The sequence below is a fragment of the Sphaerodactylus townsendi genome, linkage group LG03 (genome assembly GCF_021028975.2).
Source record: "Sphaerodactylus townsendi isolate TG3544 linkage group LG03, MPM_Stown_v2.3, whole genome shotgun sequence".
Classification (NCBI taxonomy): Eukaryota; Metazoa; Chordata; class Lepidosauria; order Squamata; family Sphaerodactylidae; genus Sphaerodactylus; species Sphaerodactylus townsendi.
In genome coordinates this window covers 59684610-59698349 of record NC_059427.1, presented here as the reverse complement: position 1 = coordinate 59698349, position 13740 = coordinate 59684610, and the positions used below count along the sequence as shown (strand labels likewise).

General features: G+C 40.7%; 1 protein-coding gene across 9 annotated transcripts in view; it reads right to left on the bottom strand.

The window, feature by feature from the left end:
• IQSEC1 (IQ motif and Sec7 domain ArfGEF 1) overlaps nt 1-13740 on the bottom strand; it is a 447788-nt gene that overhangs the window by 210618 nt on the left and 223430 nt on the right. For 7 of the 9 annotated variants that reach the window (XR_007244093.1, XR_007244092.1, XM_048491784.1 and 4 more), the window contains one exon: nt 926-970. The exons of the other annotated variants lie outside the window; for them this stretch is intronic. Coding sequence is in view for 5 of the 7 variants with exons in the window: in XM_048491784.1 (XP_048347741.1) it covers nt 926-970 (45 nt within the window). In the remaining 2 variants the exon portion in view is untranslated. The remainder of the gene's footprint in view (nt 1-925; nt 971-13740) is intronic. 9 annotated transcript variants of the gene reach the window in all.

The window sequence follows — 13740 nt, the reverse complement described above, 5'->3', positions numbered from 1 at the left end:
GTAATCCCTCCTGTGCTATGTTTCCAGGATTTCACAGAAGACTTTCACTTCAGTCCAGCTGTATTTATACATAGTCTTGTTCAACCACTTCATAGTATGGAAAAACACCCATCTTAATATGAAAGTTATTCATCTGCACCCTGTTGCTTTTGATCAGATTGCATTTGGATGAACATTCTATCTCCAACTAATCACATTGGGGTAAGGTAGTGTTGGCCCAGTAGATGGTGCCTCTTCTCAACATCTATCAAAGGAATCCAACAACACTATAAGACCTTGATGAAAGTGAAAATATCCTCCCTCAAATATACACACATTTTCGACTTGCATCACTCTACCAAAATTATCAGTACTAAGGTGCCACAAGCAAATTTAAATAAATCTCTGTTTCTGTTTCTATTCAAATCTTTGTGGCTTTAGACAGACAAAACTTTCCAGATTGTACAGTTATTCAGAAATTGTGTCATACTTCCCACAACAGTTGTTTGCTATTTTAGTTCAGGGCATCATGTGTTCTAGTATGGAAAATTTACACAGAATGACTTACTTCAGACAGTCATAAAAGCTAATGTTGTCTCAGGATCAATACAATTCTTAAACTATATATTTCCCTCAGATAATATTTTGTAATCTCTGTAGTATGAGCTCTGCTACATGTCCTCATATGGTTGATGGGTATGGCCTGATTCACTCATCTGTACGTTGCACTTCTGTATTAGGATACAGCTGTTCAGAGAAAGAAATGTCTAATTGAGAATATTCATGGTTATTTGCATGAAGATGTCGCAAAGCAGAACCACCCAGTCAGGTGGGATAGAAAGATCTCTGTAGCACAGTTATTTCAAGGAGAAATATAGGTCGAAAGATAAGTTGTTGTGAGATTCATATGTGGTATTTGATATGCTTAAAAAAATATGTAGCATACCTGAATGGATCAGTTGAAAGACTGCTTCTTGTTTCCAAGGAGGTCCTGAGATAGTTGCAAAAGAATAAAATTAACAATATTAACATACAACATTTGACAAGCTTACAAAAGCTTACCATATCAAGACTCTGGTAAGTAATTAAGATGTTTTAGAAGTTATTTGGGGGGAATGATATGCTTATAAATTATATAGTTTAAAATCTGATCTGCAGGTTCATTTTTTAAAAGTTATTTATACATGAATCATATACAAGGAAACATTATACATGCCAAAATAGTGCTTTAATTAGAGAAAACAGTTGTAGTATTAAATATATTGCTATAAAGCCATCATTTAAATTATTTCTTAAAATCATTTTTATTTTATTTAAATTCTTAATTTAGCCATAAAACACCAATTGTAAGCCTTTATACAAATAAACATTAGTTGTGCTCACTGTGTCTTCTTTTATACAATATGATTTAGAAATGAACAAAACATTTGCATGTATTAATTAAATAGGGGTTTTAAAGCATTTTTCCTTATTATTGCCAATAAAGCATTGAAGAGAGCCACTAACTATTGTATTCTAGTAAGTAAGGGGTGGGGAACCTACTCTGCATGGTTTAACTTATAAATCTAATCAAACTGCAGTTTGAAAATGTTAAGAACATTAGTTGACCTAGAAATATTCCAGCATTTAAAATTATTACAGTGCTATCCTAAGCAGCGGATTATGGGCACAGGAAGAAGCCTGACCCTTACACTGGCGTATATTAAAGAGAGACTGATATAAGAGCCAGTTATGCAGGCACAGGCCCAATGCTCTTGGGAACTGGTACAGCTTGGCACCAACTGTGCACCAAGACAACTCAGGAACAGGGGTCTAAGATGACGTGGTTGTGAGCAGATCAGGGGACATAACAGGTGTTGGTGTCTCCCTGACCCCTTAAAGCCTGGAAATGCCCCCTGAGACAGGATCAAAGTTATGCTGAGGAAAATGGTGGTATGCCCCACAGGTAGTCATTAAAGTATAACATCAAGTTCCCCCACATTGCTGCAGCCACACACACAAGGTCCTGACCAGGGCAGGATGCTCTCGCTCCCTTTCTTGTGCTGGCCATCCCCAATACCAAATCGCACCTCACAACCTTATAAAAACTCTGGCCATGATGCCCCACAACTTGGTTGGTAGAGAATGTGGCACAGGATGTTGTTTGACAGTTCCCTACCATGCAACCTTAGAGAGAGTGGCAAGCCTCCTTGGTGGAACCTAGCACTACTGGGCAGGTACTTAGCACAAACATGCAACAGGGAAAACAAAGACTACAGTCCCCCCCAAATCTCTTCCTCCCTTTCTTTTTGGTTGTGGCTGGTAGTTGCCCTGGCAATACCACCTCCCACATCTGAGCCCAGCAGAAACCCTAGAACAGGGGTAGGGAACCTGCGGCTCTCCAGATGTTCAAGAACTACAATTCCCATCAGCCCCTACCAGCATGGCCAAGGGGGCATGCTGACAGAGGCTGATGGGAATTGTAGTTCCTGAACATCTGGAGAGCTGCAGGTTCCCTTCCCCTGCCCTAGACCCCCTACCAGCATCCTGCCCATGTGGGTGTGGTTCATGGGGGTTGGGCTGAAACAACTGTTGTGGGGAGGTCCCGAGCTGTTGATTCAGAACTGGAATGATAGTTCAGGCAGTTGTCATGCTCCCCCTTGGACAAGGGGTGAGAGGGTGGAGCCTGAACATGCTTAGTGTAGTGGATAGTCTGGACTCACCCCCTGGCATGAGTAGTGTCCCTTGGACAAGATGCCAAAGAGGTCACCTCACATGCTGTTGGTGTGGATATGAGCTCCAAACAGGGGAAGAGTGCTTTGGATGCTGTAGTTTTTTTTTGGCAAGAGGGGAGGGTAGTGACATTTGGGGCAAACTCCAGCTCCAAGGGAGTTACACCCATTTCCCCACAGGTGGCAATGAGGTGGAGTTTGATTCTCTTAGCCCTGCTGACCCTAAAGCTCTCAATAAAGTGTCTTTATTGGCCACAGCTGTGTCTTCGTCTGCATGACTTTGGGGTTATTAGAGGGGAGCTTATTTTCATTGCAGATGAGGAAATCTGCCCATGGAGCTCATCCTGTTATTGATGGTGACATATCTGCATGAACATGCCTAGCAATGCTATTTTCCTCTGCTCCTGAACTGTGGACACTCAGCTGAAAGCTCTAATAATGACTGGAGTATAACTAGTTGAAAATATCCAAGATATTGGGGCCAGAGTAGCAGCACAGAAGGATGAGTCAGTAGTCAGGTTTGGCCAACATTTCCAGTTGATTGTGGGGACACTGGAAACGGGCTCGATGGGCTCTGTAGAGGGCCTTTTGCAAAACGAGCTAGGAGCTGGGTAGATGAATGGGAGTGCACCATAGAGGGATCAGCCATCCATACAGATATGCGGCTCCCTCCACATCGCAATGTGGCTGGACATTCAGGAAAAAATCTGGTTCTGGAGTCTTTAACCAGCATAAACAAATCCATATCTTCATGAAGCAGAATATTTGCTGATTACAGGATGTGGACAATCCTAGCTCTGAAGTCACTGTTGCCCCTTTCCTTTTTCAGGGGAACAAAACAAAAGTAAAGGAAGAACATAACACTCTCTGCCTTCTGGGGTCTCAATGGCTTGCATAGCTCAGGGTAACATATGCCTGCTTATCAGCATGTGACTGCAGGATTTAGTGACATGGTTCACAATTTCTTTCCGCTCCCAGATTCTGTGTATGCCAAATGGAGAAGACATGGATGGGGGCATGTGTACAAAGAAACTCTCCTTGAAAATGGAGTCCCTTGCCAATTGTCCTGGGAGCAGTACAGGGCCGGGCATGGGAAGTGGGGTAAGTGGTGTGTAGGATGGTGGGTCTGTTCCCGAATGACCAGAGTGTCAAACTAGGGGCCACTGCTCTTCCAGAGGCTGGTGTTTCATCCATCCCAAAGGGGGTCTGAGAGTGCAGGACCCCAAATGGCACTCTGGGTGGCAGGGTACTTCCTGTCCCAGATGTGCTCCCAGACCCATACATGCTCAATGTGCAGGGGGCTGGATTGGGATATTCGTGGGGCAGCGGCTGGGGCTCATGACAACACTGACAGCTGCCCTGCAAATATCCATAAAAGCTTGTTGGAATACATATGCCATAAAGTATGGCTGCCATCTGTACACTGCATCTCAACTGGCTGCCTAGTCCCAGAGTGTGAGTGAGAGTGTGTGAAAGAGTGTATGTTTGTTAGAGTGGCATTACAGGAGTCACAATTTTGATGCTTTGGTTATCTGAAGTTTTATGGGAGGTCCACCACTCATTGTGGGCAGATATTTGCAACACAGGCTCTTGAACTATTTGATACAGAATAATGTAGAACCTTCTTTTATAACTGGTGACTGATAAAAAGAACAACTTGTGAATTCCTTGTTTCTCCAGGATATCATTATTTTTCAGTTACTTCATTCTTAAGGAACAACCAACTCTAATTGAAATACACACGTTCCTGTGTCTGAGTAGGTATCCAGGACATTGCTTCTCATATAATAAATGCTTACCTTTGAACAACTTTGCAAGAACATCCTTAACATCTCCTCCATCCCTCCAATCAAATGCTTGTGTAAAAATATCACGTAAAATATTTTCAGAGGAAATTAATTTCTTGCAACAATCAATTAATTTCTTGCAGTCAAATTAATCTCTTGCAGCAATATTAAACAGGAGTCTAGTTTAAGACTTGCAACAATTTATGCGGGAATAAAATCTTTGTAGCTTTAAAATTGTCCTGACCTGCTAGCCCAGGCTAGCTTGATCTCATCCAATTTCAGAAGCTAAGCATGGTCAACCTTGGCAAGCATTTGAATGGGAAACGTCCAAGGAACACCAGCACTGTGACCAAGGCATAGAACTGCAAACCACCTCTAAATGTCTCTTGCCTTGAAAACCCCTCCAAGGTTGCCATAAGGGTTGCCATAAGGCAGATGTGACTTGATGGCAAAAAAGTTTATGGGAAACACTATGATTCAAACCAGTTTAAAGTGAACCCAACATTGCAGGTCAGTAAAATTACAAGAAATGAAAACCAGATAATCTGTTCTCTTTGTGACACTGCACAAAGACAAACATCAAAGGTTCTTTGAAGTGGCTGTTCAGTATGGCCTTTGGCTTACAGAATTTTTGAGGGCTTACTCCCAGATGAGAGGGGCCCTTAATGCTTTGCTCTTTCTAGACTGTTATGCCACAGCACCTTCAAATGTTTTTGAATCATGGCATTTGCTATAATACATTTATGCTAATGAGGAATGGAAAATTATGTTAAGTGCTCCATAGTTTAAAGGGGGCATATGGTTGAAAATATCATGAACTGAGCGGGAAGGCTAGGAGCACCAGATGGGAAGAGTGAAAATCTCTCCCTGCTGGTGTAGGAGGATCCAAGGCTGTATTGTCGAAGGCATCACGGCCGGAATCGGGTGCTGTGTGGTTTCTGGGCTATATGGCCGTGTTCTAGCTAGAACATGGCCATACAGCCCGGAAACCACACAGCACCCAAGTGATCCAAGTCTGTTCAGCCAATAGAATCCCATCACTGGGGGAGCAAGAAAACACAATTAAAGTAGCTCCTTTACACTGGCTTTTATACCTGGCATCTCTTGCAGCAACAGTGAAAATGCAAGGTTCTGTAGACATTTCCAATAGCTTGCTAGTCTTAGACCCCTGACCTGGATAGCACAGGGTAGCCTAATCTTATCAGAACTCAGAAGCTAACCACTATCGACCCTGGTTAGTACTTAGATGGGAGTCCACCAAGAAAGTCCAGGGTTGCTGCACAAAGCCAGGCAATGACAAACCTCTATTTGTTTCTTCCCTTGAAAACCCTCTGGGATGTCCATAAACTGGCTGTGACTTGACAGCACTTCAAACACCAGAACTTTTCTCAAAAAGAAGTCAAACAGTTACAGTCATGGCACATTAGACACACCTGAAATGAGCACAGACATATGAGATAAGTGTGGGAAAAGAATGCTGACATAGAAGAACTGTCTAGAAAAAACCCCAAAATGAAAATAAAAAGGGCATGGGCTGGCCACATGTGCAGTTCTCATTAATACTGTCTCAATTCTGTTACGTGTTCCACATGGAAAGATCCCCTGCAGGCATCAAAACTGGCTCTAAAAGCACAGGGGGACCAGAGACAGAAGCACAATGTGAATTAATTGATCATATCAAAGAAAATGTTAACTGGGATCACTGTGATTTACATACAAACACACGCACAGATGGGTAAATTGCCTCTTTCATCTTTAATATACTCAATATGGATAAGAACCTCTATACAGAATAGGGAATCAGGCCAATTCCTTTAAGCTTAATGTTTAGGAAGCTGCAAATGTATCCAGAGAAAAAGAAATGGAATGATACAAGAGGAAAATCTTGCTTGCAGGCAAGGCTTGGACACTATAGTTCTCATTTTTCTTCAAAGAGCTCTTATGAATCAGGCAACATATTTACTTTCACATTGTAATGCTTCAAGCTTATTCCTTACTTATACAGGAAATCTGTCATTCTGACTATTCTGCTAGATACTGGTATCACATTCAAACATTTAAACGGATATGTGAATGTGGGGACTCTGATATTTTATAACAGTGATATCATTATGATTTTGCCTATTTTACTGCGCTTTCAATCAGCATTACAATCTGCCTTGAGTCTTTTTTTTTTGAGAAAAGGAGGCTAAAATGTCATGAACAAATATTTCAATAAAATGCTTTAAAGAATAAAAGTTAAAGGTAAAGTTAAAATTAAAATTACCAAGAATGTGGATTGCTTTTTCTTTACTAACCATATTTACATTCTGATGGTAAACATTTATACTGGAATATCTTTTTTGCACAGCTTTGCAACAATGAGTTTTGAAGCAATTAATGAATTTTATCACCCTTTTAGAAACTCAGCTTTTGACACACCTGAAATCCAGTTCATATATTAGTAAAGCAATGTATTTGAAGGAAGAATTACATCGGAGACATTCCACATAAGGGATGGAAAAGTTCGTTTCTATATAGTGCAGAAAATTTCCAATCATATTCAACCAGAAACAGTGCCCTGGCAATCACATTTTCAAGGGGATACAAGGATGGAGGAAAGGTTAACAACATACAAGGATGGAGGAAAGGCTAATAACAAATTAATCTGACTTGTCTGTCTAGAAGTGCCATCTGGGCAGGATCTGTCCAGACGGGGGTGCAGAATCATCCAAGCAAGCTGTCTTTTCCAAGATACAAGAAGCAGTGAGCACAACACACACATGCATTGGGCACATGGTGCCAAATGGCCAATGTAATGGAGGACTCAGCAGTTTAAAATTTCCTTCCCATCCAAGAAAGACTGTGTATTTTGACATGGAAGCTCACTCAATCAGTCGAATGACTAAGACCGATGCAGAGAAATGCGGTTTTCCAGGAAATGGGAGGAATTTTTTTTCTACAGACAGTTCACAATGTTATGTGATCCAGGAGCTATTTGAGAAAGCCTGTGACAGCCTCAGTATAAGCCTACCTAACTTGATGCTGGATTACTTTTAGGGCTGGTGATAACTAGTGCACACCTCTAATTATAATTGCTGCATCTAGAAATAATTTCAAAAGAAAATGTCTGATTTTGAAAAGCTAGGTATCCATCTGTCCATCCATGCATAGAAGGCACACTGAATTTTCCCATGTTCCTCTCCATTTCTGCAACCCCTTGTGACCCTCACAAAGATCATTCTAGGGATTGTGAGATCTAATGGAAGAACAGCCATACAGATCAGTGGGAGTTAAGAAGGGTAAGAACATGATTCCCTTTCCTTAGTGAAAAAGTCTCCAGCTCCCGAAACCCATGCATTTATTCCCCAGCACAGGTCCCACAACCCTGGGAATGATTTTTCCAGGGTATTAGAAGGAGCAGCAGACACAGAAGAATGTAGGAAAACTCCATATTTGATGCATGGAGTAATAGAATACACAATAATGAACTGAATTTCTGATCTTAAATTCTCATATAATTTTTAATTCTCTTATAAAATGTTTAATTTCATGTGCAGGATTTACAAAAAAGCAAAACAGTCACTTTGTCCCCATAATTATAAATCAGCTTTCAAATGCTTTCCCATCCCTTTGTTTGTGGTCAGCAGCGTTTAGAAGTTGTGAATAGTGATGAATTTTGAGGAGGTGTCTTACATATGTCTTCCAGAGGCTCTTTGTTAACTTGACAATTGTAAAGGATGAACTTAATTTACTTAAATTAAGTTCCATTTAACACAGACTTCATCTGGAAGAGTCATCTAGTCTCTGAATACAGTAGTGTTTTGACTTCAACAGAATATTTTAAAAACTGTATCAAGAGGGTTCCATCTTGTTCCTGTAATATTTAAACTCTCTCCCAGCCTCTTTATGGAGTGACCATGTGTTGTGCATACTGAAACATGATAATGAGACACTGATTAGCTGATAGCCTGTAGACCCCTGATTGTACAGAAAGACACTAAGCATGTTTATGACCTCAGGGATTTAGCGCACAGCCACAAAACAGTTTGTATACATTATTAAAATTAGCATACATTCCTTTTGAATTCAGAAAGCTAGAAAAGGGGGCTTTCTAAATAATACCTACCCATATGTACTGTGAGACCCTGTTTTCCACTTAACTGTGCCTCAGTTGTGGGCATAGTTTGTTCAAGGGTTTAAGGCAGGGATCATTAACTTTTGATAATTAAAAGCCCATACCGCATCAAAATTCAGAGGAATAGACCAACCATCATGCCTTGGTATAGACCAGGGGTCTGCAACCTGCGGCTCTCCAGATGTTCATGGACTACAAATCCCATCAGCTGAAATTGTAGCCCATGAACATCTGGAGAGACGCAGGTTGCAGACCCCTGGTATAGACAAAGCTTTTGCGTTATTTCTTTAAATGTTTAAATCATTTGGGAGCCAGCTGCAGGAATAAGAACTACCAGGCCATGCTGCTTCAATACTATTCCAAACGGAACACAACTGACACATAACACAAACAGCAAACACAAAAGTCTTGTGGCATAAAAGGTTTTAAATAGCCATAACTGAAACTGAAAACTAGATAGCACAATCTGGTTAAAATAAGGACCATTTTGATCCATATCTTTATGATCGAAAGGAAAACAGCATTTGAAAATACCAGAAATGCCAAACTGTTCAAAAGGGCAGCTTTTATTTTAAAGCAAATAATAGTGAAAAAATAATGATAATGCAGCACCTGAGATTTTCAAAGCTATCTAACTGATCGGATCACCAATATTGATCAAATAGAAGATCTGAAAAATAACTGCACAATATATTACTGTTTTGTTTACCCAAAATGACAAAAGTGTCATATTACAATTTGCCAATACAAGCATTATGCTATAAGTAGGAAAAGTTTTAAAAAGAAACTACAGGGCATTGCTGACTAAGGAAAACCACAAGAATATGAGACATGAAGTTGTTTAACAGACAAGGTCAAAGACGCCCTTCAGCTGACAACTCATATGTTTTGGAACTCGTTTACAACAAGGAAGCTATTTTTCTTTGACTTCTATTACAAAACTGAAAAATAGGAAGATGATAATTATATATAAAAAGTTAAATTACTCTGAAATAAGCTTATCTTCAAATACAAGAAATGAAGCCAGAATATCTGCAACCAACCTAGACAGCACATGATTTGCTTCTTCAATGATGCTTTTAAATCTTTGCTATTTGAAAACCTCAGTACCATAACAACAGCGGCGGTGGGGGGGGGGGAGGAGGAGGGGTGCTACATGTGAATCAGCTGGCTTTCCCAATTTAATATTTTGAAAGACACTAGGCATCACACATCTATCGTTTCCCGGGTTTGAGTAAGCTTAAATTGTAGATTGTAGAATTGTTTGAGTAGAATTGTTTGCGTACCTTTGTAATATACTAAAGAGAAAATCTTCTCAACATAAAATATTTGTATCATGGAATTATTAATCAGTCCACCAAACAGACTAGCATATGTATTCCACACAAACATCCACACAGCAATTTTGAACAATTAGAGTGACATCCATGCAAGTAATGAAACATGAAAGAGGAGAATAGATAGGCTGGCTTAAACTAGACTGGCTCTTTTGCAAAGTCTAAACAAAGTGCCTTCTATCAGTTTCATCTGGTTTGCCAACTCTGCCCTTTCTATTAGACTCAGACAATCTGGCCATGCCACACTAATCCTTGCTTTTGTAACTTGTAGCTGCATAACTGTAATGTGCTCTACATTTGGCTGTCCTTGGAGACACTCCAGAAAGTGCTGCTAGTTCAGAATATGGCAGCACAATTATTGTCAGGGGCTAACCAAAAGCAACATATATTACTCAACTTAAAATAGCTATATTTGCTGATGGTGTTTCCATGTCCAATGTAAGGTGCTGGTTACTGCTTTTGGCACTCTTCATAGCCTATGACCAACGCTTCCAAGGGACTGTCTCCTCCTGTTTGTCTTTGTATTCGAACTATGCTCTTCAGGCTGTGACTACTGGCTGCTACCCCACTTAAGGTACCCATCTGGCATCAACCAGAGACCATTCCTTTTCTCTTGCAGCTATCACTCTGTGGTACTGGCTTCCTGAGAAGTTGCCATTATTAGAGATTTTCAGGAGACTGAAAGGCCATTATTTGCCAGAGCTTTTAATGGGGTAAAAACTGCAGACATATTTAGCAGGGGCAGAGCGCCCATGAGGACATGTGGAACCATCCTGCCAAACCTCTCCTTCCCCATGTCGACTCAGCTCCCAGGGTGGCACAGGGGAGGAGGGGCGGGCCATGTGGGGGTGATTTTGCACCCCCACACCTCCCCCGTGCCGACTCAGCTTGTCCGAGTCAGCATGGGGAGGAGGTGATGGGGCCCCTGGGGAGTGCAAAATCACCCCCACACCCCTCTCCCCCCTCGGCTGGCCTGGCCCCACCAGGCTGCTCCTCAGCCCCGCCCTGCCAGGCTGCCCAGGACCGCCGCTGGCTGGCTCAGGTAAGTGGGGCACAGGGGGCTACCATGGGGCATGGGGGGGCACAGGAGGTGTGGAGGGAGTGCCATTTTGCCCTGGGCACCATTTTTCCCTGCTATGCCTTTGATATTTAGGAAGGAGGGGGTATATGGGGTTTTGTTCTATTGGTTTTAAATTGAAGTTTTAGCAGTGACTTGTAAGGTACCTTCAGCCAAAAGGAAAAACAAAATATAAATAAATACATAAAGCACAGCATCCTGCTCTCCAGAGTTTTTGCTTTAAGTCATCCCTTGATTCATTCTTTGGGGTAGCATTTTTTTTCTGGGCACTCTGGTAAGAACAATAATTTTGAACAATACATACTACATTTTTGTGCAGAAATAACAGCCATTTTAATATAATAAAGTAAAGCACTAACGTATCTTATGCACAACGGAACTCCGCATGGAAGGAAGGATAAGACACACTATCAGTCCAATCCTAAGAATAGATTTCTGAGTCCCACTGAGTAGACTTGAGTCGGATTCTGAGTAGATGACTCTGTACGGCTGCTTGCTAAATCATCCTCTTGCAATAGATTGGATCCCAAGATATTTTTGCTAACAGAAAGGCCTTCCATTGGAGAAGAGGCAGTGGCGTACCGCTAATGGAGACATGGGATATCCCATGTCCCCAGGTGCATGCCATTTCATCATGAGGGGATGCAAAGGAGGAAGCTTCTCAGTTATATGGGCTGGTGGAATTAATAGGGTTCAGCTGACAGTTCACTGATTAACTAAGAGCAAAGAAGAGCAAATTGCTTTAATCAGACTCTTCATGCCTAGCTGACTTGTCTGCAACATCTGTCACATTTAGACAAAGTCCTTTGTAGTATATAACCCCCGTTAAAAAAATTAAAAATAAAGACACCTTATATTAATACAGATTGTAACATTTACATCACACAGGTAAAGGAATATTTTAGTAGCAGAATGCAAACATTTTTGACAAGTCAGGAAGCTAGAGGATATTATAGTATAACTGAGGGTTTCATTTGGCTTAGACACAAAATCAGCACGCTTTCCAATGGCTGACTAGCACACAATATTGTCATAAAATATCATTTTCTAAATTTATTGATTGTATTGGTTGCTTTATTGTTGGAAGTCGCCCTGAGCCCATATGGGAAAGGGTAGCCTAAAATCAAATAATAAACAAACAAACAAACAAATAAATAAATAAGGGAAACAGTTGGACAGCAAAGTAAAGTTCATAAGAATATTACACTGTTTCTTACTTAAAAAGCGGGGGGGGGGGACTGACGTAAGAAAGAAAAACCTATTTATGTTTTTTTAAATTAAAAATGGGATGTGTGTTAATGGCCCTTTACATACAGACACTTTAATATGTTGTGAGACAGGAAATAAAATGTTCTGCATTGTCTTCACTCTGAAATATTTTATTTGCAGCCTCAAAATGTTTTAAATGTATGCCCTTTTAAATCGATTCTTTAGTACCGGTAGATGAAATGTTTTCAAAATGCGTGTTTCCTTTAAGACATTTCCCAAGCCTCTCTGCCTTCTCTCTCTGCCTTCCCTCTCTCTGCACGTCCTCATCAGCACCATTTTCTCAGCTCACTCCTTCCCCATCATCTATTTATCTTGCAGGTTTCTTTATAGAAGAGGGGCTGATCATTGAAGGATGGACTGCAAAAGGTGCAGAGAATTCTGGCTCTCTGCTGTGATAGTTTGATAGTTTTGATACACTGTTCTACTTTTCTTCCACCTTCTCGTGGTGTTGTGGTTAAGAGTGGTGGACTCTAATCTGGAGAACTGGGTTTGATTCCCACTCCTGCGCATGAATCCTGCTGGATGATCTTGGGCCATGTTCTGCCCCCCAAGTGAATCTGTTTTTGATGTCCTGTACTTGGCTAGGACGGAGTGGAGGAGACCCAAGCCAGGTTCAACAGTTCTAACAATAGGTTTATTACTTAGGAGAATTACGACCCTAACTCCTCCCTTGGGTCTGTCTAAATCAAAGTACTTACTTTTCTCAGCAGGTTTGAAGCTGTAGACTGTGTCGTTTCCACTGTGTCTTGCTTCCTTTTATTTCTTTCAGTCTTTGTCTGATTCGAATTGCTGTTAACTTGTGCTCTATGTATCACCATAGACTACTATGGACCACCATATACATCACGAATATTACAGTCTCCAGCTACCCTTGGCACTTTGCTCAGAACTTTGCTCAGTTCTCAAACAAAAAGGGATAAATCACAAAATAGGTGGCCAGAAATCATTTTCAGGGGGTGAGTGCAGACATACATCACAGTAAAGGGCAAGGGGATTGAAAGTATTTTACAAACTTTGGGGGGATTTGTGCAGAAAAGGCCAATGTAAACTGTTTCTTCAACCTTTAACAGTAAACATACTATAATGAATTCAAATAATTCTTGCGTTCTCCACTGCTTCCATCACTTATGTGTCTATGAAGTCTGAATCAACATTCTTGTCCAACACCACACAGATTTTTCTCTTGGACTAGAGCAACTTTTCAAAATATGTTGCTAGATAGTTTAAAATGAATTTCTGTGGGGAAGATGACATGTATGTGTGCAAATAGTATGTGTATAAACCAATTTTAAAATATCCTTATTTGATAGAAAATAAACATGCAGCAAAAATTTCACTTTTATAGTATTGTACAAATGGTTATAATTCATATTTTTGCACATTCATATTTCTTGACAAGTGTCACTTTATCTCATCAGAATGTTTCTATTAATTAGAAAAAATGCCAGCATGAAAGGAAATA